Source organism: Mytilus californianus, unplaced genomic scaffold, assembly GCF_021869535.1.
Source record: "Mytilus californianus isolate M0D057914Y unplaced genomic scaffold, xbMytCali1.0.p SCAF_12, whole genome shotgun sequence".
In the NCBI taxonomy this organism is placed as follows: Eukaryota; Metazoa; Mollusca; class Bivalvia; order Mytilida; family Mytilidae; genus Mytilus; species Mytilus californianus.
The window spans coordinates 37,328,564-37,352,718 of NW_026262604.1; the positions used below are offsets into that span (position 1 = coordinate 37,328,564).

The 24,155-nt window shown below is 31.4% G+C and overlaps 1 protein-coding gene across 1 annotated transcript in view; it reads right to left on the minus strand.

Annotated features, from left to right (window-relative positions):
* The window catches only part of LOC127721772 (uncharacterized), a 36,911-nt gene that overhangs the window by 895 nt on the left and 11,861 nt on the right, over positions 1-24,155 (minus strand). The window contains exons 2-5 of the mRNA XM_052228563.1: positions 8,722-8,824; positions 6,737-7,036; positions 4,669-4,992; positions 1,722-1,808 (exon numbers count right to left, since the gene is read on the minus strand). Coding sequence (XP_052084523.1) covers positions 1,722-1,808; positions 4,669-4,992; positions 6,737-7,036; positions 8,722-8,773 — 763 coding nt within the window. The 5' untranslated portion in view covers positions 8,774-8,824. The remainder of the gene's footprint in view (positions 1-1,721; positions 1,809-4,668; positions 4,993-6,736; positions 7,037-8,721; positions 8,825-24,155) is intronic.

A 24,155-nucleotide genomic window follows, 5' to 3' on the forward strand; every position in this document is an offset into this window, starting at 1 on the left:
AAAAGACCAAAAACAAAAAACAATAACAAAAAAAAAAAACCCCTATATTTCAAAAAGTATTGCTTGTTTTTTTCAACATTTTTTGCTGCTGGTAACTGTTAGACAGAAGAACAATCGTCAAATTAGGCAGTGTATTTAATTGGTATTGTCATGATTTGAATGATACATTTGTCGGTAAAGTTTAACTTCATAATTATGCAACTTTTGTTCCAAGAAGGCTATAAAGGTAAATGAATTTGTCATATGGTGGCTATTATTTGCACTACATATTGAGAGCAAAAGTTGCAAAAAGAAGCCGTTGATATAGTGAGTAAAAAATCTGAATACAATCATTACGAATAAACATGGGAGATACTGGCTAGTCAGACTCAATTTATTGACACCTTTTAAAAAAGCCACTAAAGCATATTAAACTCAAATTAAGAAGCATATGTTCATTTTGACGTTGAAAAGAAGGAATAAACTGAATAAAACGCATTTAAAACGATAACAAAATATTGATACTCCTTCCTCCACCCCCGTTTGCATATTTAGACACAAAAGAAAATTATATCAAAAGGTATATTTTGATACTTATATAAGTATATTATTATGTCGGTAGATTTGTACCTCTGTTATAACTCTTTTGGGTTTTTTGTGTTGTATAAACCATTACCTTTGTAAAAACTTACATGATTTAAGATGTACATTTATAGACCAATATTTCTTAGATTTATGATTTTGATGTTTTGGTCGATTCATATGGCATAAATCTATATATGATCACAAGAACAATTCAGGCAAATTCAGGAATCCAATTAGCGGTTAAGCCGAAAAAATTGTTGTAACAAGTTTCAAACTGTGATGTTCATAAACTTCCGAGCGCCTTATGTTGATTAATGATCTCTAAACCGAATGGTCATCCTGTGATATCTGAAGGAACATTAAACGTATTCAATATCTTCCTCGACTTAGTCAAAAAACGGTCGCTTTGCATAAATATCTAACGGTGGAGTTTTCAATTTTAATCTTTCATCTTTCTGTAAAGTGTTTGTATTTCGCTGGTTTTTTCATCAGCTTTGTTTTCCTTTTTTTTTCTTTGACTTATATTTTTTTCATTACCCCATTGTTTCATCAACTCCGTTTTTCAATTTGATTGAGGATGCATTGGTGGCTGATTTGTCTACATAGTTCGTTTACGGTATGACTATAGCCTGTCAACACGGATGTTATGAGTTCGGACCCCGCTGTTCGACTCCAATTTTAATTGACTAGGATTCTCAGTTTTCTGCCGAAGGTCAGTGGTTCTCTTCAGATTGTCCAACTCCCTTCACCAATAATAAAAACTGTCCACCACGATAAAAGTGTTAAAAGTGGCGCTAAACTCATAACTCAGTCAATCGATAAAGTTGATTTTATTGTATGTTAAAGATTGCTAAATTATGAATTGCAGATTTAAAATCTATTCAAGTTATACTTGTAATTTCAATGCAAAAGATAACAAAGGAACACTCAACCTCACAAGTTGAAAACAAAACTGACAACGCCACAGCAAAAACGAAAAGAACTTAAAAACTAACAACAGTATACAATGAGTTTGACTGTCCCTCTGGTATCTTTCGTCCCTCTCTTATACAAAACACAACCTGGAAAACTTAGACTGAACAAAACGAACCCCTACAAAAAAGGGGTGATCTCAGGTGCTCCGGAAGGGATAGTGTTTTCGAGTTGACTTAAAATACCTGAATTGTAGCCTCCACATTGTCCTGTAGTAACATTCGAGATCAAAGTTGAGTCTGGTTTTGTTGTTGTTTCCACCGTTGCATTTACTACAAAATGAAAATGTATTGAAAACAAGACGAACGTTATATTTGAATTTGCTTTAATAACAGAAAAACATTTCTCAAAAGAGTCTCTCGGGAACCATATCTAGTCAGATTTCCTTATGTCTAGTTAGTTTCGACAGAGATAGACGTTACATTGTAAAAAGGCGCAAGGGCAATCGAAATTCCAATAAAACGGACAACATCATGGTCAATAACTAAAACGACGAAAAAACAATAATAACCAATTTTTGCAAAGAAACTCAGAATGAACAACACGAACACCACAAAAAGGGAGAACTTAGATGCCCCGGAAAGGTAAGAAACTCAGAATGAACAACACGAACACCACAAAAAGGGAGAACTTAGATGCCCCGGAAAGGTAAGAAACTCAGAATGAACAACACGAACACCACAAAAAGGGAGAACTTAGATGCCCCGGGAAAGTAAGAAACTCAGAATGAACAACACGAACACCACAAAAAAGGGAGAACTTAGATGCCCCGGGAAAGTAAGAAACTCAGAATGAACAACACGAACACCACAAAAAAGGGAGAACTTAGATGCCCCGGGAAGGTAAGAAACTCAGAATGAACAACACGAACACCACAAAAAGGGAGAACTTAGATGCCCCGGGAAAGTAAGAAACTCAGAATGAACAACACGAACACCACAAAAAGGGAGAACTTAGATGCCCCGGAAAGGTAAGAAACTCAGAATGAACAACACGAACACCACAAAAAGGGAGAACTTAGATGCCCCGGGAAGGTAAGAAACTCAGAATGAACAACACGAACACCACAAAAAGGGAGAACTTAGATGCCCCGGGAAGGTAAGAAACTCAGAATGAACAACACGAACACCACAAAAAGGGAGAACTTAGATGCCCCGGGAAGGTAAGAAACTCAGAATGAACAACACGAACACCACAAAAAGGGAGAACTTAGATGCCCCGGGAAGGTAAGAAACTCAGAATGAACAACACGAACACCACAAAAAGGGAGAACTTAGATGCCCCAGAAAGGTAAGTTGTTCCTGCTCTACATGTGACACACGTCATGCTGCTGAAACAAGTAAAATTTGGCGAAAAGTTGCCTACGGTAACGTCGCAATCAAGGAAATAGGAATGAAGATTACTAGTCTGAAAGGACAGTATTTATACTTTTGCATGAGGACTTCAGTTTAAATACCCCAACATAGCTTTTGATTGTTTTATAATCCATAACTGATTCACACCAACCCCAGAGTTGGCTATTGCAGCCAGGAACACACATGTACCGCCGATATAGTTGTCATGTGTGGAGGTACAAGTGCTTTTCAATTTGAGTAATTTATAAATTGTCTAACAAAATATAAGAAGCAAAAATTCAAATCAAATTGAAGCCAACATGACCATGCTTTATATTTGTTTATTTGTTATTTAAATAGCAATGCACTCTCTGGTTTTCTTTGGGCGATTTTTTATTGTTCTCATTTACCAAGGTATGTTTAATTTGTAGATGCAGTATATGGATATTGAATTCATGTATTTTCTACATCACTTGGGTCCTTGTTTGCGCGACATATATGTTCACAACACAGTTGAACCGACAGTGAATACATAACTGTTTATATGTACTTATTTGGTCGAGAAAAGTACGAAAAAAAGTTTCATTGCATTTTGTTTTATAATTTTCGAATTGAAAAAAAAAAATTATTCGCTTTCCAGAGTATATAGATTCGTAATTGTAGGTATATTCATTTAAATTTTTTGCTGTTCTGATAAGTTTCCCTATTTATTATACTTGCAGAAATGATTTGTTGTTGTTCCTACCATTATTTATATATGGCTGTGTGCTGATCAATATTTAAACAGTTGTACAGTATGAAAGACCCATTTTAACCCTGTAATGCATCTGTCTGGATAATCGATTTTTTTTTTCAGTTAGTGCATTTTGTTTTGACGGTTGATACTTAATAGTTCTCTTTTTTGTATTTTTCACAGTTGTGCTAAAAGTTGGCGTAATAGAGCTGGACATATTGTATGATGGCGATCGTATGTTGACTTATATATATCTTTTCTTCATGTTTGTTTGACTGTCATCATGTGTATCCCTTCGTCTCCTTTCCTCCATAAAATACTTGATAGAATGAATTTGTTTTCTTAAACTGGATTATGTTTTGGAATTGTTGAATGCATTTTTTTCTCTGTTTGTTTTCAGTTCCAATTTTAGTTGCAAGTGTAACTTACTTTATCTAACCTCCTTTTCATTTTTAGGATTATCATTGGTCAAAAGCAATCGCGTGGAGACCGTGTATATTTTATATGGGGTTAGTAGGCGTGGTTTATTTTAATAAACGGTTACTAGCGGTGTTACGTCCCATTATAAAAACAACAAGACGTTGAAGACACATATCAATGAAACGTTTCGCCCAAACAGCAGATGAAGAAATTGATAATGAGCGACTGAAAATAAATGCAAAAACACACATTAAAGTTAACAAGTTGTATAGTATTGGCATTTGTTTTTGTATAGAACAATGGAAGTAGGTTCTTAATATTGAAGACTTAATCACTTCGATAGGCCATTAGTGTAAATGCTAAGATAGTCGATAAGATAAACTCGTTACACAATGGGCTAGTGACCTAATACGATATATATGGGGTCAATAAATTCCATATGGGGATTCGAGCTTTGCTCTCAAACCTATGTGGAATTTACTGACGCCGTATATATCGTTTTAGGTCACTGGCACACTATGTAACTTATAATATTTCATGTAATATAATTTGCAACATATAACCATTCGAAACTCATGGTAAATGTTGTAATACTCATTTATCAAAATTTAGGCATATACATCCTAGTATTTTGATTGAACAAACCTGTTCCTGTTAGTTTTATTTCGTAACTGCTAGAAGTACCCACTTCATTTTCCACCTGACACCAATAAGTACCAAAATCATCTTCAGCATAGTTAAGAATGGTTAGTGACGGATGTGTTACATTACTGCCGGAATATTTCAAAGTGTTTCCTTTGTCTATACGACTACAGACATCAGATATATCACAATGAAGCCATGTGACATCAGGTTTTATATTAGGATTGGATGGGACGTGAATATCAGAGTAGCCACTATTCAGTTCGATTGTTTGACCGATCGGGTCAATATACAGAGATGTCATGGATGATGTTACGGACGGAGTACCTGAAAACAAAACCATAGTTTTCTGACTAAGATGTAAATGTTTTCTTAAAACGGATTATGTTTTGTAATTGTTCAATACATTTTATGGCGGGCTTTACTTTGTGGTGTTTTCAAATTTTCAATTTTAGTTAACGCATTAATAGGTATAGCTGACTGTTATACACGTTATATAATTTTTCAAAGATTTTATAGTGTCAATGTTTTGATATCTTTGTTCCCTATTATTCTGATACGTGTCGTATATATGCGCCAAAATAATGCAGGCTATCGCTTTTTTTACAAAATAAATAGTTACAAAATATCTCATTCCATTCCATAAAATTTATTATAATTAGGTGTTAAAAGCTACGTAAGTGCGTGGTATGAAAGCACCAAATAACATCTTAAATTAAAGGAAAGCCGATTATAAAAATACAAAGAATTATGAAGACATCAGCATTGATACATTTATATTTTTTTACAAACACTCAAGTAAACAAGATCAAGTACTACATTGATTTTTATAAATTATATGTCTGGTATCTTTAATAACCACTGGATCAATACCAATGCTGTAGGACGATTCATCTCCAGGGGTATCACCAGCCCAGTAGTCAGCACTTTTGTGTTGCCATTAAATATAATTTAATGTGTTCATTTTCTGTGAATTAACTGTGTATAAAATGTTGAAATACTCGAAACACTAAGGGTTTTCTATTTTCGGACATAGATCGTCTTAACAGCATTTGGCACGACTTTTCGAAATTTTTGGATTTTAATGTTTCATCAAAGTCGTAATATGATTTGGCATTCCATCTGTTTTGATTTGAACGCCACTGACGAGTCTTGTGTAAACGAAACGCGTGTTACGGAAAAAAATTATAAGTCTGGTGTCTTTGAAAAGTAATTTTATACAGCTAAAAAATAGCATCTAATCACATACTTATTGAATAATATCACAACGTCCTACCTCGCAATTGATAAGGTCACCATTGAAGTCGCTCTTATGCATAGAAAATAAACCAAAATAATTGAACTCCAAGGTAAATTCAAGAAAGGGGAAATCCATAAAAACTGACAAAATCAAACATTATTCAACCAATTGAAAACAACTGTCATATTCCAGACTTGGCACAGGCATTGTAAAAAGAATATGGTGAATTTAACATGGTTTTATAGCTAGCCACACCTCCACTTGTATAACAGTTGTACATAGTTCAGTTATATTGACAAAATTGGGTGAGCAAACCAATCAAACATAAAGAGATTTTCGTTTATCACCTCATTTTATTTGTATTTTTGATTAATGCAAAATATTAGCTGCTACGTTTAATCCAAAATCACCTTATCCTTCCGAAAGATCTGAGATCACCCCTAGTTTTTTGTGAGGTTCGTGTTGCTTAGTCCTTAGTCTTCCTTGTTGTGTTTTATGTACTGTTGTTTGCCTGTTTGTCTTTTTCTTTTTAGTCATGGCGTTGTCAGTTTGTTTTCGACTTATCTGAGTTTGAATGTCCCTTTGGTATCTTTCGTCTCTCTTTTTCATTGCATACAGGTCACCGGATGTCTTACATCCTTTTCGCAACAAGTTCTCATAGGATAACAGATTTTATATTATTTTTCAATGTTTTAAGTATCATTCATAATAGTTTTTATTTTGCATTACGTTTTTGAAATCAAGTTCACGTTTAAACATTTTTATGTTTTCAAAAAGGTGATTCTAGCAACATTGTAACACGTTTAAACAAAAAACAATTTGTTAACTCACCTGACTGAAAAAGTAACACAGGTTGTTCAAGATGATAAATATTAACTCCGTCAGAGGCAAAACAATCGTAAAAACCCCAGTCGTTAGGACCTACCGACATTATGGTAAGATCCGTAATAGGCGAATTAAAGTATTGGATTCCATCCATTGTAACTGTGGTTTTAGATCCATTCAAATTCTGGTTTATCCAGTATACTGAAACTGGTGTTTGGGAAAACTGAACATGTATTTGAGTAAAATCATCCAGATCTACTGTTATCTTTGATTCTACACTGGTCACTTGGATTCCAGCTTCATAAACTAACAAATAAAATATTGTAAATATATAAGTTATGCGTGTTCAAAATATCAACTAATTACATAATTGTGGTATATTTTGCAAAACAAAATGAAACATTGTGTCTGTCATAGCTATTCTTTCGAAAATATTATTGACTTTGAATTTATTAAGAACTAGTTTATATTATTATTCCATAAAACACCGTTATTTAATAAAGATAAGCGCAAAACTATCTTCTTGTGCGGTAATATGTGTTAGTGCAGTTGTATTTGTGTGAGCCGAATTGTTAAGCACACGCAATATGGCTTTTGGGTAAGGACACGTGCAAAGAGCTTTACTTATCATAATAAGAACACACATGTCTTTTATAATCAATCAACCATTGCTCCATGAGGACCGTTTAAAAGAGATGTGTCCAATCACTAGGCATTGTTATTGTAAAAAATACATTCTATTTTATTACATTTAGTATGCCCTTTTCTTACTCGACTTTTAAAATGAGTATCAATGTTATCAAAAACAAACATAGACAATATCCATAGTTGACGTGTTGGCAAAATGTGAAATTAGATAAAAAGGATGCTACTTGGTATTAATATTTGGAACGAGTTACTATACTAGGCATACTTAATTGTATCTGTAGTTTCCCTTATATCAGTTTTTCTTGGAAAGATGAGTTCAACCTAGTCACTGCGCTTTGAATAATTTCATACTTCAGTATGAAATCTGCCTCATATGAATAAGGGTACAAGTCGGTAAGAAAAGAAACACAGTTGGTTCCCATATAAATGGCGTTTTTCCGTTTAGAAAAAATCCTCCAAACGTAAAGAATATCTTGTAAATAAAAAAATCTTGATGATGTATATTTTACAGTATTTTGTTGTTTGAATCTGAAGGTTTTTTTTTGACAAAGTATGATTTATTCTTTTCTAAAATCCATGTTTGCATCAGTAGGTCTATTTTTAGAAACAAAATTGGACTAATTCTCTTTCAATCAGTCTTCAAGTTTAGAATTCAAATCATATTGCAAATCGTACATGTCAAGTGCCAGTCTTTGTATGAATCAGGCAATTTAGAAAAAAATCAAAACATGGCCGAAAAAAACTCACCGACCTAACCACCCTATTTTGAAGGTACCCTCATCGTAGGTCTTTCGTTTCTGCGTGTCTGGTAATTCGAGAAATATCTAGATAAATTTTGGTTAGAATGATAGCAAATTACGGAGTTATCTCCCCTTAATTGTTATTTTCTAGAGCATTTCAACCAAATTATATCTTGAATTACCAGAACAGGGAAAGGAAACGAATGTTATATTCATGATCCATTATACATTCTGAACTTAAATTAATGTAAAGTTGAGCGGGTTTTTGTTTGTCATGTTTTCACCACTGCCTGATTCTTAGACAGATTGGCACTTAAGACTTAGATTGTAAGTATTTCAACACATTTTTAAAATTGGTTAGTATCCATATCATAGTAACACCTACCCTAGAGTAGGTAGTTTCACAGTGAATTTGAAGCCCGGCTTTGATAACCAATAAAATAGATATCAGTTTTAAAATGGAATCAAAATTGCAAAATCGTTTTTAAAGACGGAAATTCGAAGATATTAGAAAATATTACACAAACATACAGTATACTGGTCTTTTAATTAAAGAGAGTTACAAATGTTTAAATATTCTATACAAACATAAATAAAACTCACGAATTATGTTGCATAAACAGATTGCAATGCTGAATATAATTCTTTCATGCATGATAACAACTGAAATCTACTTGTAGTTTTCCTCACATACATCGACCAGTGTCTGTAAGAAATGTCAGAAAGCTAAAACCATGCTGGTATTACACATAGCTTATTAATCATATTTCCGAGGATGAGTGTCTCCGCCCTTGTAGGCAATAAAATATTTTACCGCAATTTCTTTAGCAAGAAAAACACAATATTGATGCCAGATCTCAAAAAAACGCCATGTCGTCTGCTAGTGCAATTTTAGGATTAGTCGAAGGAAAGTCCTAGAATTCGAATTTAATAAAACGCCCACGAATAAATGTGGTAGAGTGGTGTACATAGGCATTTTAATAATTATTAAAAAAATACGTGACAAAGTAAATTGACAGTTTTTGAAGTATTTCCCGTCAATATTTATAGAATCGTAACATTAGCATCTGTTGTTACATTTGATAAATATATTGTACTAGGCCATATAAATAATTATATTTTGGAAGAATATAATCGACAGGATATGAATAGAAAATCGGGTGTGAATTAATGGAACTCAAAAACTCTCTGGTAAATTAATCCTGTTGAATGTACTGGATATTGTTACTTGATCCCTGCTATCTTATTCGAATGTTTGAGCAAATGGAGCTTAAAGTTGGTGTTAGGGATTTACAATGAGTTCACATAAATTTGAATTTACCACAAATATGTTCTCAGCAGGTGAAACGCTTTGTTTCAGTAAATACGAGCGTTTAGTGAAACCGTATTATTTTGTTTGGTTTGTGTATTGCGTATATAGCTATTACATCCGTATGTTGGAGTACAGTGTATTCTATAAACTTATTAAATGCGTGTTAAAATATGAAACGTGTAAATTCCTTGTGGGAAGAATTGAGGGCTGAAACTACGTCTATAAAATGAGAGGTGAAAGATACCAAAGGGATATTCAAACTCATAAGTCGAAAACAAACTGAAAACGCCATGGCAAAAAAACGAAAAACGACCTAAAGACAAACAACAGTATACAAAACACAACATAGAATACTAAAGACTGAGCATCACGAATTCCACCAAAACAATTGTTGATAACGCGCTACATATTCAGAAGCCATTCCATGTGAGGAACATGACAGTGACAGTCTTTAGATATATCTCAATGTTTTGTTTGTGTTTGGAGTTTAATACCGATGCCACATCTTTAATATCTGTTAAAGGTTTCAAAGGCTTACATAGCGTGTCATAACGTGCAATTATATCATATTGGATTTATATTTTACTTGTAAATACTTTAATAAATATTAATGATAGTGTCAAATTACCAAGCTATCGATAGAGAAAGAGAATCAGAGTTTGAAAGATATAATTTGTTTACAAAATAATTAACTTTACCAAACAAATAAGAAAAAAACATTCCCATCTCTGGTAAATGGAAACAAATTTGATAAAACCAAATCATTGAACGTCTTGTTAAAGGTTTCAAAGGCTTACATAGCGTGTCGTAACGTGCAATTATATCATATTGGATTTATCTTTTACTTGTAAATACTTTAATAAATATTAATGATAGTGTCAAATTACCAAGCTATCGATAGAGAAAGAGAATCAGAGTTTGAAAGATATAATTTGTTTACAAAATAATTAACTTTACCAAACAAATAAGAAAAAAACATTCCCCTCTCTGGTAAATGGAAACACATTTGATAAAACCAAATCATTGAACGTCTTGTAATAATCCTTTAAAACAGCAAAGATGCGATTGTTTTCTTTCTGAATATGAATTATGAAGTGATATATAACCTTTACTATGGTTGACATGGAATTACGATATTTTATCCTAGTGCATGTTTTTCATCATTAAACACTAATCTCGTTTTCATAATTCTGTCTGGATTTAATATTCATTGTTTTTTTTTTTAAATTCAGATAGTTCATTAAGGTATTATCACATTAACAGCAAAACCAAGATAATAAGTTCTGTAGTAAACATGAGAGCTAATGTAAAAGACTGCCTTCATTAAGGCATGTACTAAAAGGTTGAGTGGAGTGGAGTGGAGTGTTGGAGTGGAGTGGTGGAGTGTTGGAGTGTTGGAGTGTTGAAGTGGAGTCATGGATTGAAAACATGGAGTTAGGAAATGGAGTGTAGTTGAGTTGTTGGGACAAAAGTTTTAAAATTAAACCAATTTTTATAGCTTTAAAAATCATGGAATGAATTTGGATGTTTGGTCTCAACAACGTCCAACTGCATTTATGTACATTGTACCAATATAATTCACCTTGGATGTGTCATAGGTATGATTTAAGGTTATATCTCCAAACATGCAGTCTAGGTCGCACACACATTTAAAGATGTCCTGAAATGTGTAAGATGTACCATGAGGGCGTTAGCCCGAGTAGGTGTATCTAATTTACACCCCAAAATATTATGATTAATGTTAAATGATAAATTTCTATAATTTAGGAGGGGGTCATTCAGCAATTTTACCTTAGTTAACAACACTCTGGTGTAAATAATTTTACTTGCAAAGCAAAGTTAAAGTTATAAACTTCGAATATATACAAAACAACAGCATAAACAGAACAGTCTTTTGACATACACTTGGATTCTGTATGTTTCATTTGAAGAAAGATATGAATTTGCTTATTTGGTAAAAGATCTATGTATCTATTGAGATCAATATATCATTCTTTAAGTTATTTTTAAATCAAGAATCAAAACTTTGTCTGTTTGACATAAATTATATAGTTTTATTCGATGATGATCAATTAATGATTTTTTTCATTTATTTCAATATTTAAGAATCTTGACATTCACAGGAAATATAGCACATCCGATTCATGGGATAATCTTTTAAACTTTTAGGTCACGTCCGAAAATTAGAATTATACTGTTATAGTAATATTATAGTAATGACAGTTTTATGGGTTCTATTGACAGGTGACGGTGATTAGATACATTGTCCTTATCTATTTATAATTGGAAGAAACAAAATATTTTAAATAGTACAGTCATTAAATTAACATGATAAAATCAAAGTGAAAATGTTGATTGATAATTAAATTTTATTATATCTTGGTCCCTTGTTAACAAAAATATTAATAATTTTAATATCTTTATTGACAAGATGATTTTTCAGTCACTAGTTATCAAATATTATTAACTTCTGTTTGACTCTGACAGACTTTGCAGGGAATAAGACATACATTTTTTAACTAGGGGCTTAACCTGCAACAATGTGAAAATTAACATAAGCACAATGGGCATTTTAATAAAAGTTTTGTGAGCTCGTCCAAAATTTTAGTAGCATAGGCTATTGGGCCCTTGCTAATCATTTTCCCTGCTTAGTATATCGTATTAAATACGTTTTGTCAATGTTCAAGTTTATAATTTCCATAAAATTATAAGAATTGGAAGAACAATAATAAACACAATATTGAAGTTTCAGATGTCATACATAATTATATGTAGATTATTACAAGAAATATATTTTATGAATTAATTTGTATAACTTATGGTTGTTGCTATTGCATCAATTGAAAGTGTATAGAGCCAATTGAATGCAGACGTTTTCATTCACTGATATTAGAAACAATAATGGGTTTTTCATTTTTTCAGATAATTATTTACTCTTCAAGGTGAATTGATTGATGCATTTTAATTGTTTGTGATGAGACATTATATAATGATTAAGATAAACAGTCCAGAAAAAACTGCCATTAGAAATACACTACAATTCAGAACAGTAAAAATTATTACTAGATAAACAATATCATCACACCTCTAACTGAGCTGTCATAAAATGCTACCCAGAACATTGTCTAACATTGATAAATAATCAAATATGACAAAAGAAAAAAATATAAAATCATCGTGTTCTGCAATTTCAATAAAAAAAGAAGAAAAAAAAAAACAATTATAAATGATTTTCATTTGAGATTTTCATTTGATTCGTTAACAATTTCATTTGATATGAAGTGTGATTGATTTATGGATTCATTCAAAATTTTACCAAAATCCTTTACTCCTCCCCACTCCATTTCCTAACTTCATGTTTTCACTCTATGACTCCACTCCAACACTCCAAAACTCCACCACTCCACGCCAACACTCCAACACTCCACTCCACTCCACTCAACGTTTTAGTAAATGCCCTTCATTAATTACTTAAAAGATTTGTCAAGTACAAAATAGTCAGTCAGTACAGACACATCAAAGTGAAATATAATTAAAATATGAAATGTAAGATTGGTTGATTGATATATGTATGCTTCAAGTGCAGTGACTAATATTTCATGAATACTCATAATGATATCATATGAACAAGATCTGTAATAGTGAATTGTTATTTTGTTATATTATTTAACTTAGTACTAATCTGTTCAATTTTATACAGATTGTACTCGTATTGTGCTTTGACATCACTGTCTAAGGCTCATCTGTTATCCTTTGGTTGTCGGTGGTTGCTCTTTGTTATATTTTGTCTTCATTAATTGTTTTGTCATAAATATAGTCATTATTTTTCAAAGTTGATTTGTTTTTCACTGTGTCATGTCGGGGACTTTTATAGCTGACTGGTTTTTCTCATTGTTGAAGGCCTTACGGTGACTTCTGGATGGTTACATTTACGTCACTTAGATTCTGGTAGATAGTTGTCTTATTGGCAATCATACCATATCTCCTTATTGTCATAAGCTTTACCGAATGTGTTGACCGAGATGAAAGTAGGGAATTTAGACTTGTTCGGCAATAATAGGGGTTGTTTCCTTGCCACTGGCCACTAACAGGACTCTCACTTTTTCTACGCGCAGACAACTGTTTTCTTTAAACATCGAATCGAATTGAAGGTCCCAATTTTGACCATACGTGGGAGTATATTTATACATTCCATAGAGTTAAATAGAAGCTTCTTTGTAAGGAATTCGTAATCGTCTAACGGATAAATTCTGACTATCTTAATACCCCGCTTTACCTATGTGGTTCAAATGTCACATTGTTTTTGTAATTTATTCAACCAAACCCGTGGTAAAATCATGAGAAAATGAATTTAACTTGTAAATCAAGATCATTTAAAGTTTCCAAAAAATCATCAGATTATTTCTTTAAATCATATCTTAAATCTGAATAAAAGTCGCATCCTAACAGAAATTGTTTTAGTGAGATTAAATGATGATAATTTGAAATAGTGCACATATATATATTGGTATTCTATGAAAATACAAGAAAATGAAAATCTTAAGTCAGGAATCTGATGTTCAGTTTCTCGTTTTTTATATAGATTAGACCGTTGGTTTTCCCGTTTGAATGGTTTTACACTAGTAATTTTTGGGGCCCTTTATAGCTTGCTGTTCGGTGTGAGCCAAGGCTCCGTGTTGAAGACCGTACTTTGACCTATATTGGTTTACTTTTATAAAATTTGACTTGGTTGAAGAGTTGTCTCATTGGCACTCATACCACATCTTCTTATATCTAAGACAGAAGAATTAGTATGACTCATTAAACTATCAAAGATGTATACATATGTGCACGTTTTCAATATGAAATTGTAACTGTCTAAAATGGAGAAATATCGCAGCACACTCGATGCCGTGGTAGAATATATATATACATGTAACATAAAAAGTACAACATATATATAAATGAGAACGAAGAACATTATAAATCATTGTTACAAAGTACGCTACAAATAATTTACGCACATAAATTTTAACTTTCTTCGTGTCCTTAACTGGTGTTTTTTATTATTTTGTTTTAAATTGTTTTAATAATGAACTGTTTCTAATACTCTGATTTAATGTTTTAAAGTTTATAAGTTTGCATCATATTTGTACTTACTGTTAATTACATCCAGTCGAGTACTTTTAAAGTGTCAGGTGTCTCCAACATGTTCAAAGTGAATATTTTAAATTTAAATTATTGGTTGGATTAATATATATTTAAAAACATTAAGTATCAGAACTAGGAAAAAGATGTATTTTTATCTATTTTTAATGTGCTTACATATTGAATAAAGCTTAAGGAAAACGAAATATCAACAACTTTTGATACAAAAGAAGATTGATTAACTCTGTGTTTCCCTACCAGTTATTTACGACCAGGCGTTATAAGCTGTAAGTTGAAAAGGTCATGCCATGATATTTCCTAGTGATTAGGGATAAGTGCTTTGGTTGCAAAATTAAGATTCATTTGATTTCTTATTATGATTGTATTGTAAATTCTATGAACTTTTTCCTGCTAGAAAGCACAATTCCTTCATATTTATTTGACAGGATTAGTATTCAATGAAGCAAGGCATCAGAGTTGCACTGCCTTTGAAGTATATTTTGAATATTGTTCATTTGTTTTTGAAATTTGATTTCATAACAAACTAGAGGTGAACAAACTTCATATTGTTTTTCATATACCAAATCAATATATTTAAGACCAATGATAAAGGAAAACCTTATTATAGTCAAAATGGATTTGTGTTATCAGATAAGTGATGTATGTTTCAATTTCATCTTTTCGTCTTTCATCTTTAACTGATTTTGAAATCATCGTTTTCAGGAATGAATTATTAGATTTTTTATCAAATCATACTTGAATATGAAAAAAAAAAATCCTGAAAATTATGTTCATTGCTTTATAATAGTGCTATTAATGTACTTCTTTAAAAAAATTACCAAAAGCAATAGTAGGCATACATTATTGTGTTTTTGCACATGTTTTCAAAAGGAATACCGAAGACTGTTTGGATGCGTAGTAGAAAAATAGTTTAAAGTAAATATGAAATGTTATGGTAATATTTGTAGTTTAAATGTAAATAGATGGTTTAAAATTATCGAAAAGGCGAATATTCAGGCCAGCTCAGATAGCACATTAATTTTTTTAACTTTGCCAGAACAAAAATGTCGTTTAATTCTTGCAAAAAATTGCTTAAACAAATATAGTTTATAAACCTTAAAAATAAAATAAAATCATTGAATTTTACCGTTTAAAAACTTTAAAACCATCAAACAAGTTGGCTTACATTCACAAGGAAAAATAATAATTGTAGTCAGGTTTATAAGGATTAACAGTAATGGGACGACTACCCGTGGGACCAATTAACATATCAACAACATAATGTTGGTTTCTCTCCTCAGACTACAAAATGCTCTTTTATTTAAGCAGACGCTTTTTAAATTCAATGTTTTGACAGTCTGTCACATCTTAGTACTATCTTTGTGCTAATATAGATTATCTGTTAGCATTAGCTTGCACTGGAATGGATGTTCAGATCATATCTTCTAGAAATGCAAAGACATACAGTTAAGTTCAGTCTATTAACCAATAGCTTAGCACCAAAACCTTATAACTTCATTTTTCAATTCATTTATTTCCAATTCATTTTTTCCAAACCTTCCAAGATTTTATCTAAATGATGTCAAGACACTTCATATAGTCGTTCCAAAAACTTCTTAGTACATAGGTTTTTTTTTAAAGGTTTTCATGTATGAATGGTAATGTTCTACCTTTTCAGCTTTGATTAAAGATGATTTAAAAAATGTAGTTCCTTAATCTAATGTTTGGTGGGGTCTAACTTGTCCAATTTTCCTAGATCTTCCTGCATCATTCTCACAGTCAAATGTAAATAACATATATGCTTGATCACTGTTTCAATTACTGCTCTGTTAAAACGCACAAATGACTTCCAATACAGCTGTAAGTATTGTCTCCCACACCCCAGGTCTACCCCCTTAACGTCATTGTTTCGTTTCCTTCGAAAGAAAGCTGACGTTTAGAATAATATAAAAAGAAGAGATGTGGTGTAGTTTGTCAATGAAATAACTATCAAGATGTACCAGAGTCCAAATAACGTAGAAGTATAGGTAGTCGCACGACCTTCAACAATGAGTATAACCCATACTGTATAGTCAACTATAATAGGCTTGAACATGACAAAATGTGAAATAAATCAAACGAAAAAAACAAACGTTCTGATTTATCACGAAACAAGAGTTTATATAAGACTATGTAGTATAATACTAAGGAAGTCAATGTTTGATTCATAGTTATTTAATTTCAATATTGATTAAATTCTAACCTTCAGTACTGATTTTAGTAAGCACAACATGCATTTAAAAAAAAAACAATCATTAAATTTGCTCGAGTCAAAATATTGGAAACTTGATGTTACAAGTACAAGAAACCAACTTATTCTTTTTCGCGATTATCCGTTTATAGTCATTTGAACGGCGATTAATCTTCGCGATTTTTAACGTCGTTAATGTATTCATATAAAAGCAGATACAAGTTTGACATACTTGCGACGATTTACATTCAAATCATATTCCTTATAATTATACCACTTTCAAAAACAAATCGCCCCAAGGAAATAAACTACTTTACATTATTGCAAAATTTTGTGACACCAGAACCAAACATATCATTGAAAATAGTAAAATACACTCGTAGGTTTTTTGTTTATACTTCAAAAATCTATGAAGTAAAAATAAACAGTAAAAGATATCATCAAAATTTATTGGTCGTTAAAAGCACACACAAAGAAAATAAGAGTGCATTGGACAATAACCGCAGACAGGACTATTCGTAGAAGATCCCATTTAATATAATTTTATATTCATATTCTTGCTAGGAATAAATGTGGCAAATGCTTAATTTATAAGAAAAACTGGATAAATTATTTTCACTTGATTACATCACAATGCAAAATATTATGCAAATAACTAGTTTTGAAGTCCATCGATGCAAAAAGAATTCCTTAAGAAATGAAAGTACAATAAAAATGAAAAATCTAAAAGAATGAATATTTACCATGTGCATCAATGTCAATTCAATCGTATTTTCATTTATTTTTTCTTTAATCATTCTGATAAATGAAAAACGTATAGTTGGTGTATTTTACCTACTGTGTTCTTCAAAATGAAGCACTATTTTACATACTTCTGTAAAAATTGTCAGACGCTTATACATATCCATTTTGTTCAGATTGGTGTGTTAAATGTTTTCGCTGTATTGAAAATTACTTTTTTTTCATTTTTCAACAATACTTTACAAATTAGTCAAGAACTATTCAATTTAATGGAAGATTAATATCTACTATAAATCACGTCTTTGTATTCTTCCAATTATCGTTTTCTGCATGTAAATATTACAAAAATGGTAACAAAAGAGATAATTGAAATTAAAATGAATTTGCTTCTAAAACAAGTTTAAATATTGCAAAACTATTTATTTTATCATAAAACATGACCTACAAAGGAGAAAATGTAGCTGCCACCATGATTAACCAATGGTAGCTACTTCAGACTTTCACACTAATGAGTACAATCAGCCTCTCGATCGATTATATGCTACTACCCTGTATTTTGCTTTGTAGACGGAAATAATAATATTTAAACACTTATAATAAAAATTACTACCAAAAGAACTTATTGCAAGAATAACAGAATAAATAACAGAGGCCCTCGGCTGCCGAACTGAAATAATCTATTACTACAATTGTAGAATGTCAGTTCATTTGGCTACCGATAACATGGATAAAGTAAAATTTGCCATTCTTTTTAATAAAAGGACACATTTAACATGCGATAGTTCTTGATCTTTTGCAAAAAACTCTTAATAACATTGAAATCAATAAAAACAAATAAAAGACTTTTAAAACACGATCAAAATCTTTAAAGAAACTTAACCCGAGGGAGTTGTAACTTGTTTTTAACATAATTTATGATCTTACACGATATCTTCTATTCTTCGTAGACCCATTGTCATAAATTACTGTTTTCGTGTTTAAAAATGGCTTTTCGAACTGTTGGTTTTGAGAGTACTTGTTAACCCTTTTGGAGGACAAAAACGATGGAATGACCTTCGGAATCAAACTATTAATGTAATTCATAAAATGCTTTCCTGCATTTTTTCTCTTTATATTACGAAAGCAGCTCAGGTATACAGTATACATATCTTAATCTGGATATGATTAAGTGCTTTTAAAAACCGGCTTTTAAATCCTCATTGTATATTCTTAAAATTTCCGTCAAATAAATCTACAATGATGAATTAGACTTAATTCTTCAAACATGCATCTATTTAACAGCAATATAACAATGTACGTAAGAACAGCACGGAATCTGACGATTATGTATAATAAAGCATTGAATACGTGTTTGTGCATTCTATGTTTCTTTCTGAGAATATATATCTTATTGTTTATTACCACATGTTGTTATTGCAAAACTAGATAAATGACATGATGTCATCTTTTTTGTCTATCAGGTGAATTGATTGAGAGCAATATACGTCGAACATGCGTGGTGAAGTAAGACATTTTATAATTAAGAGAGATATACAATGTAGATGATTTAATTCCCTGTGAAAAGAAGAAACAAACTCGTTAAATAAATTTAAAATTTATTTATAGTTTTTCTTAAATGATTGAGTCAGTACTTATATTCTGTAAATCGGTAATCGAGTTGAACAGTTATGTTATCAAATTAACTATTGGTGCTAACGAATATAATGATATGGTTATTCAGTGATTTTAACTTCTGAATTTAAGTTTTCTGGGATCTCTAAGAGGTTTATTGGTATACTTGGTGGTTATACCTGAATTGCTTAGTGGTTTTTGTTATTTGGTTCAGTCGCGATTACCCGGTTATCTTTTCAAGTGATTCTGTGTTTGTTACCAATGGTCTCGAATGGAATTATACCGAATAATTAAAGGCATATAATAATGCAAATTTTACAAAAATGTTGAATCTGTTTTATATTTTTTTTATCGTCTGCGTTAACCATCGCGATTTTACCTCATTGTTGTTCATTAAAGTTCATTTCAAATGCACAGATTGTCCCCGAGATATACATTTTAAGCAATAATTGTATGAAAATATGATACTAACTTCAATTCCAATTGAAGTTATTTCAAATGATCTAATGTTCTGTTACATGATCTTTTTTTCTTCCCACTGTTTAGTTCATTAAGATTAAACATTCAGATTGAATAATGCTTTGCAGCATGTAGTTTAATATAAATTAAACATGAGGAAATATATTTTACCATTCATATAACAGTAGGAGTTATCAATTGCTGTGCCCTAGAATGTATTTAAGTTTTATAAGCTTTAATTTGTTTTACTTGTAAAAAGAGGTATGTGGACAAATCATGTTATCATTATTGTTAATTTATGATACAACCGTTAAAGATTTGTTGAGGTAATGTGACAGAACACATCCAAGATTAAGCAAATCTTGAGAACTGAATTTCACATTTCAAGCTATAGATATCCCGAGCTTACAAAACTTTCGAATCAATTTAAAGAGAAAACTAAAATTTGACCGTCAACATCAAACCCATAAAGGGTAAAATACAGTGGTAAAAAGGACTGTCCGAGACTAGCTTAATTATTTCTATGGTAATGAGGAAAGCCGAATCTTCAAAAGTAGTGCGTCTGTCTGGACATGTAAAAAAAGACGAATATCCCTCACCATCTGTAATTGATAATTGCAAAATACGATTTACATTCATACATATGTGAATAAAAGCAGATATACTGCATAGAACAATGACAAAACAACCCAACGACAAGCATACCAAAAATAGATTTGAAGTTCAACATACAGTCCTCATTAACATAATAATCTGAAAGTCGACAAGAGTCTAAAAACTAATGAAGCATTACAGAGACCATAGAAAATTTACCATGAACACCAAAGGAGGGCGTATGGTAAAATCCATTATTGGGCCCGAACATTGCAAACACAGTGAATATCGTCAATTATTTGAAAATTATAATACTTGAAACAATTCTAGGACACATAAAATTTAGCCGTTTCGATTATACATCTGTCCTTTGATATGTTTCAAATTCACCTGTGTTTCTTAATGTTTATTACAGGGTGAAATAAAGGGGTATTCCACTGAGAGAAAGACGAAATAACCCAAAAGAACATTCAAACTCATAAGTCAAAACAAACTGACAATGCCATGGCTAAAAACGAGAAAATATCAAAATCAAACAACAAAGAAAAAAAAAAACACAACATAGAAAACTACAGACTGCGCAACACGAACCCTACAAAAAACCGGGGGTGATCTCAGGTAAGCAGCAACCATCTATCAACAAAATGATGATAGGAAATGCATTAACAATTTTATCGATTTGAAAAGTGACTTAACTCCATGTTATTATCTTTTTCATGGTCATCTTTCGAAAGTGTGTTATTGGTTCTTAATCAGGAAAACATGACAAGAATTATACGATGTGAAAAAAAAAATATTATTTTATATTCCAATGAGATTTAAAATTAAGAGTTAGAGTTTAAGATGCTTTTAAAAGTTCTTATAAAACATTTGTAATTAATCGATGTTATATTACATTTCATAACAAAATTAAAAACACTTTATACAAATAACAACTTGTTTCGGTTGCTTGAATTTCTTTTTGTATCTCGATAAATGAAGTTAATAGATATCATAAGATCCAAGTACTGGCGCGTAGGTGAAAAAAAACCAGATTCTATATATAAATCAAATATGATACTTAGAATAGTGTAATAATAGGTATTTACAAAAAAAGCAGTCGATATAATGAATATTTCACGAGCCCATAGGCCAGAAAAGTTAAATATGAAAACAGAAATTTTCTGTAAATATCCGTGCAAGACCAGTACACAATGTATTTGTGTTTCGTTACACCAGAACTGGAAAATTAAAAGTAAAATATATGACATAGCTTTTCCCTTCCTGTGACAGAAGTGAACTATGTCTGATTTTTAAATGATTAATCTTGCTATTATTTGATTACCATTTTGTCCTTCGTTGACCTATAATAAACGTTTTCCTATTTTCAAGGTTGGCGAAAAGAGAATATAACGTTTGTTTCAACTTAAAAGCATATCAAAAACTCGAAATCAATAGCAAAACTAAGTTTTTGGAACTTTTGTCTAAACCATCATCACCTGAAACAATTTGTAGTCTACTGTTATGGTGCCAACTTTTTGGAAATCTAAGCCCATTTTGTACTGTTAATTCTTAATTTGAAGTATATTGTTCTTAGTATATGCCAAATCAACAGAGAATCACATTATAGAACAACGTCTCAATAGGATTTATCAAAAGTGATAATGAAAATTAATATAGGTTATATAAGGCCAAGAAAGTCTATGTTTGATACATAGATATTTAACTTCGATATTGCTTAATTTGAACTTTTAGTAGGCACAACATGTATTTCTAAAAAAATCTCGTAACAAATCGCTCCAGTCCGAATATTGGAGACTTGATGTTAATTTAGAAACAACCAATAAAACATTTGGGAAACCATGTACTATAAAACCTTTCTTTCTGTCTCCCGCTATCATGCCTCTCTATCCTTTTTAACGACGATTTATCAGATTTTTTTTAACGTCGTAAGTGTATCAATATAAGGACAGATCCAAATTTGACGTACTCTCGACGATTTATGTTTAAATTATATTACTACTTTCAAAATCAAATCGGCCCCTGAAATAAATAACTTTACACTATTTTACAATTGTGTGACACCAAATCCCCAAAATATCGACGAAACAGGTAAATTCAACTTTGCCTCGAATTGGAATCTTAGTTGTTATTTATAGTAAAATAATCTATAAAGGGAAAATTAACAGTAAAGTATATCATTCAAATTAATTAAATTAAAATAATTTGGGGTTTAATGCACACTCAGTAAATTGAACAATACCCGCAAAGACAGGCATATGAGTAGAAGATTCCATTTAACATAATTTTAAATTCATAATCTTGCTAATGCATGTACATGTATGAATACATATGGCAAATGCTAAATTTTCAACAAAATTTGATCAATATGTCACTTGATTACATCACAATGCAAATAAAATGCAAATAACTATGATGACCCCATCTAAGGAATTCCCATAGAAATAACAGTACAATGAAAAGGAGGAAGAAAAGTAATATAAATATGTATCATGTACAAAAATGTCAATTTTATCGTCTTTTTTATTATATATGTAGGACTCTAAAGTGCGATGGGGACGCTTAAACGCGATGGTCACGCTAAAGTGCGATGGCCTACGCTAAAGTCCGATGCTGCGATACGAAAAGTATGGAACAGCATTATGACGCTACACGCCGTTTGTACAAACAAAAATGGACATGCCGGTAAACGAGAATGTTTTTTGCAGATGAAGGTTTTTTACTAGACACAAAAAGAGAAACAAATGATTCCAATTTTTGTCGGTGCTAGAAGAGTTTTTATGCGGAGGAATTATTTCCCAAAATATCATCGACAGTAACAGAAATGCAAACCTTTGATCCCGCTGTGTCCGCGGGGACAAACGTGTTTCTGACAGGATACTAGAAAAAAATACTTCTCATAAACTTAGAAACTGACGATAGTAAGGGGAAAGTGTATACCGTAAAAGAGAGCGAAAACGGCAAAATACACCAATGGTCAAAGTATCTAATTCGTCCAAATTTAATTTAGAAACTCCTTCTATATTTTTAATCCGATGTCATTTACTTGCGTAAAAAAAAGCTGCTTTTTAACTTTCTAATTGAATTATTTTATAAAACAATTTTTTAAAATATGGTTCGTCATGTCTGTGAAAGAGATGGAAAACAATAAACAAAAACAAAAAAACAAATAAGAAGATGTGGTGTAATTGTCAACGAAACAACTATCCACCAAAGACCATATGCACTTAGCAACATTATGAACTTCAGCGTGGAGCATTGGCCTACGTCACATAGTAGCTATATAGGACCACGAAATGACTAATGTAAAACAATTCAAAGGAGAAAGACAACAGCATGATTTATAAACAATACAATAGACGAAAAAGTATTATGAACTCAGCAACAAACGAAAACCATTGCCTGAACCACATTCCCGTTGCACCATCGGACTTTAGCGTAGACCATCGTACTTTAGCGTGGCCATCGCACTCTAGAGTACAATCGCACTTTAGAGTCCTAAATATTTAATCTTTAATCATTCTGATAAAAGGAAACGCATATTTAATGTAAACAACTTACTGTGTTCTTTAAACTGAAGCCCTATTTTAAATGCTTTAAAAAATTTGTAAAAATTGTCAACTGCCAACAAATCTGTATTTTGTTCTAACTGGTGTGCTAAGTATTTTTGATGATTTGACAATTAATTGTTTTATAATATTGAACAGAAGTATACCCATCAAGGGAATAACACTTGATTTTAATGTTAGATTTATATAAATAACATCTTTCCATTATCGTTTTCTGCATAACAATATTACAAAAATGGCAATGAGAGAGTTAATTAAAATCAAACGATATATATCTGGAAATGAGATAAAATAACAAATTAAATGCAAACCTACTTTTTTTTTATCATAAAACGTGACCTACAAAGGAGAACACGTGGCTGCCATCATGATTAACCAATGATAGAACTTAAGA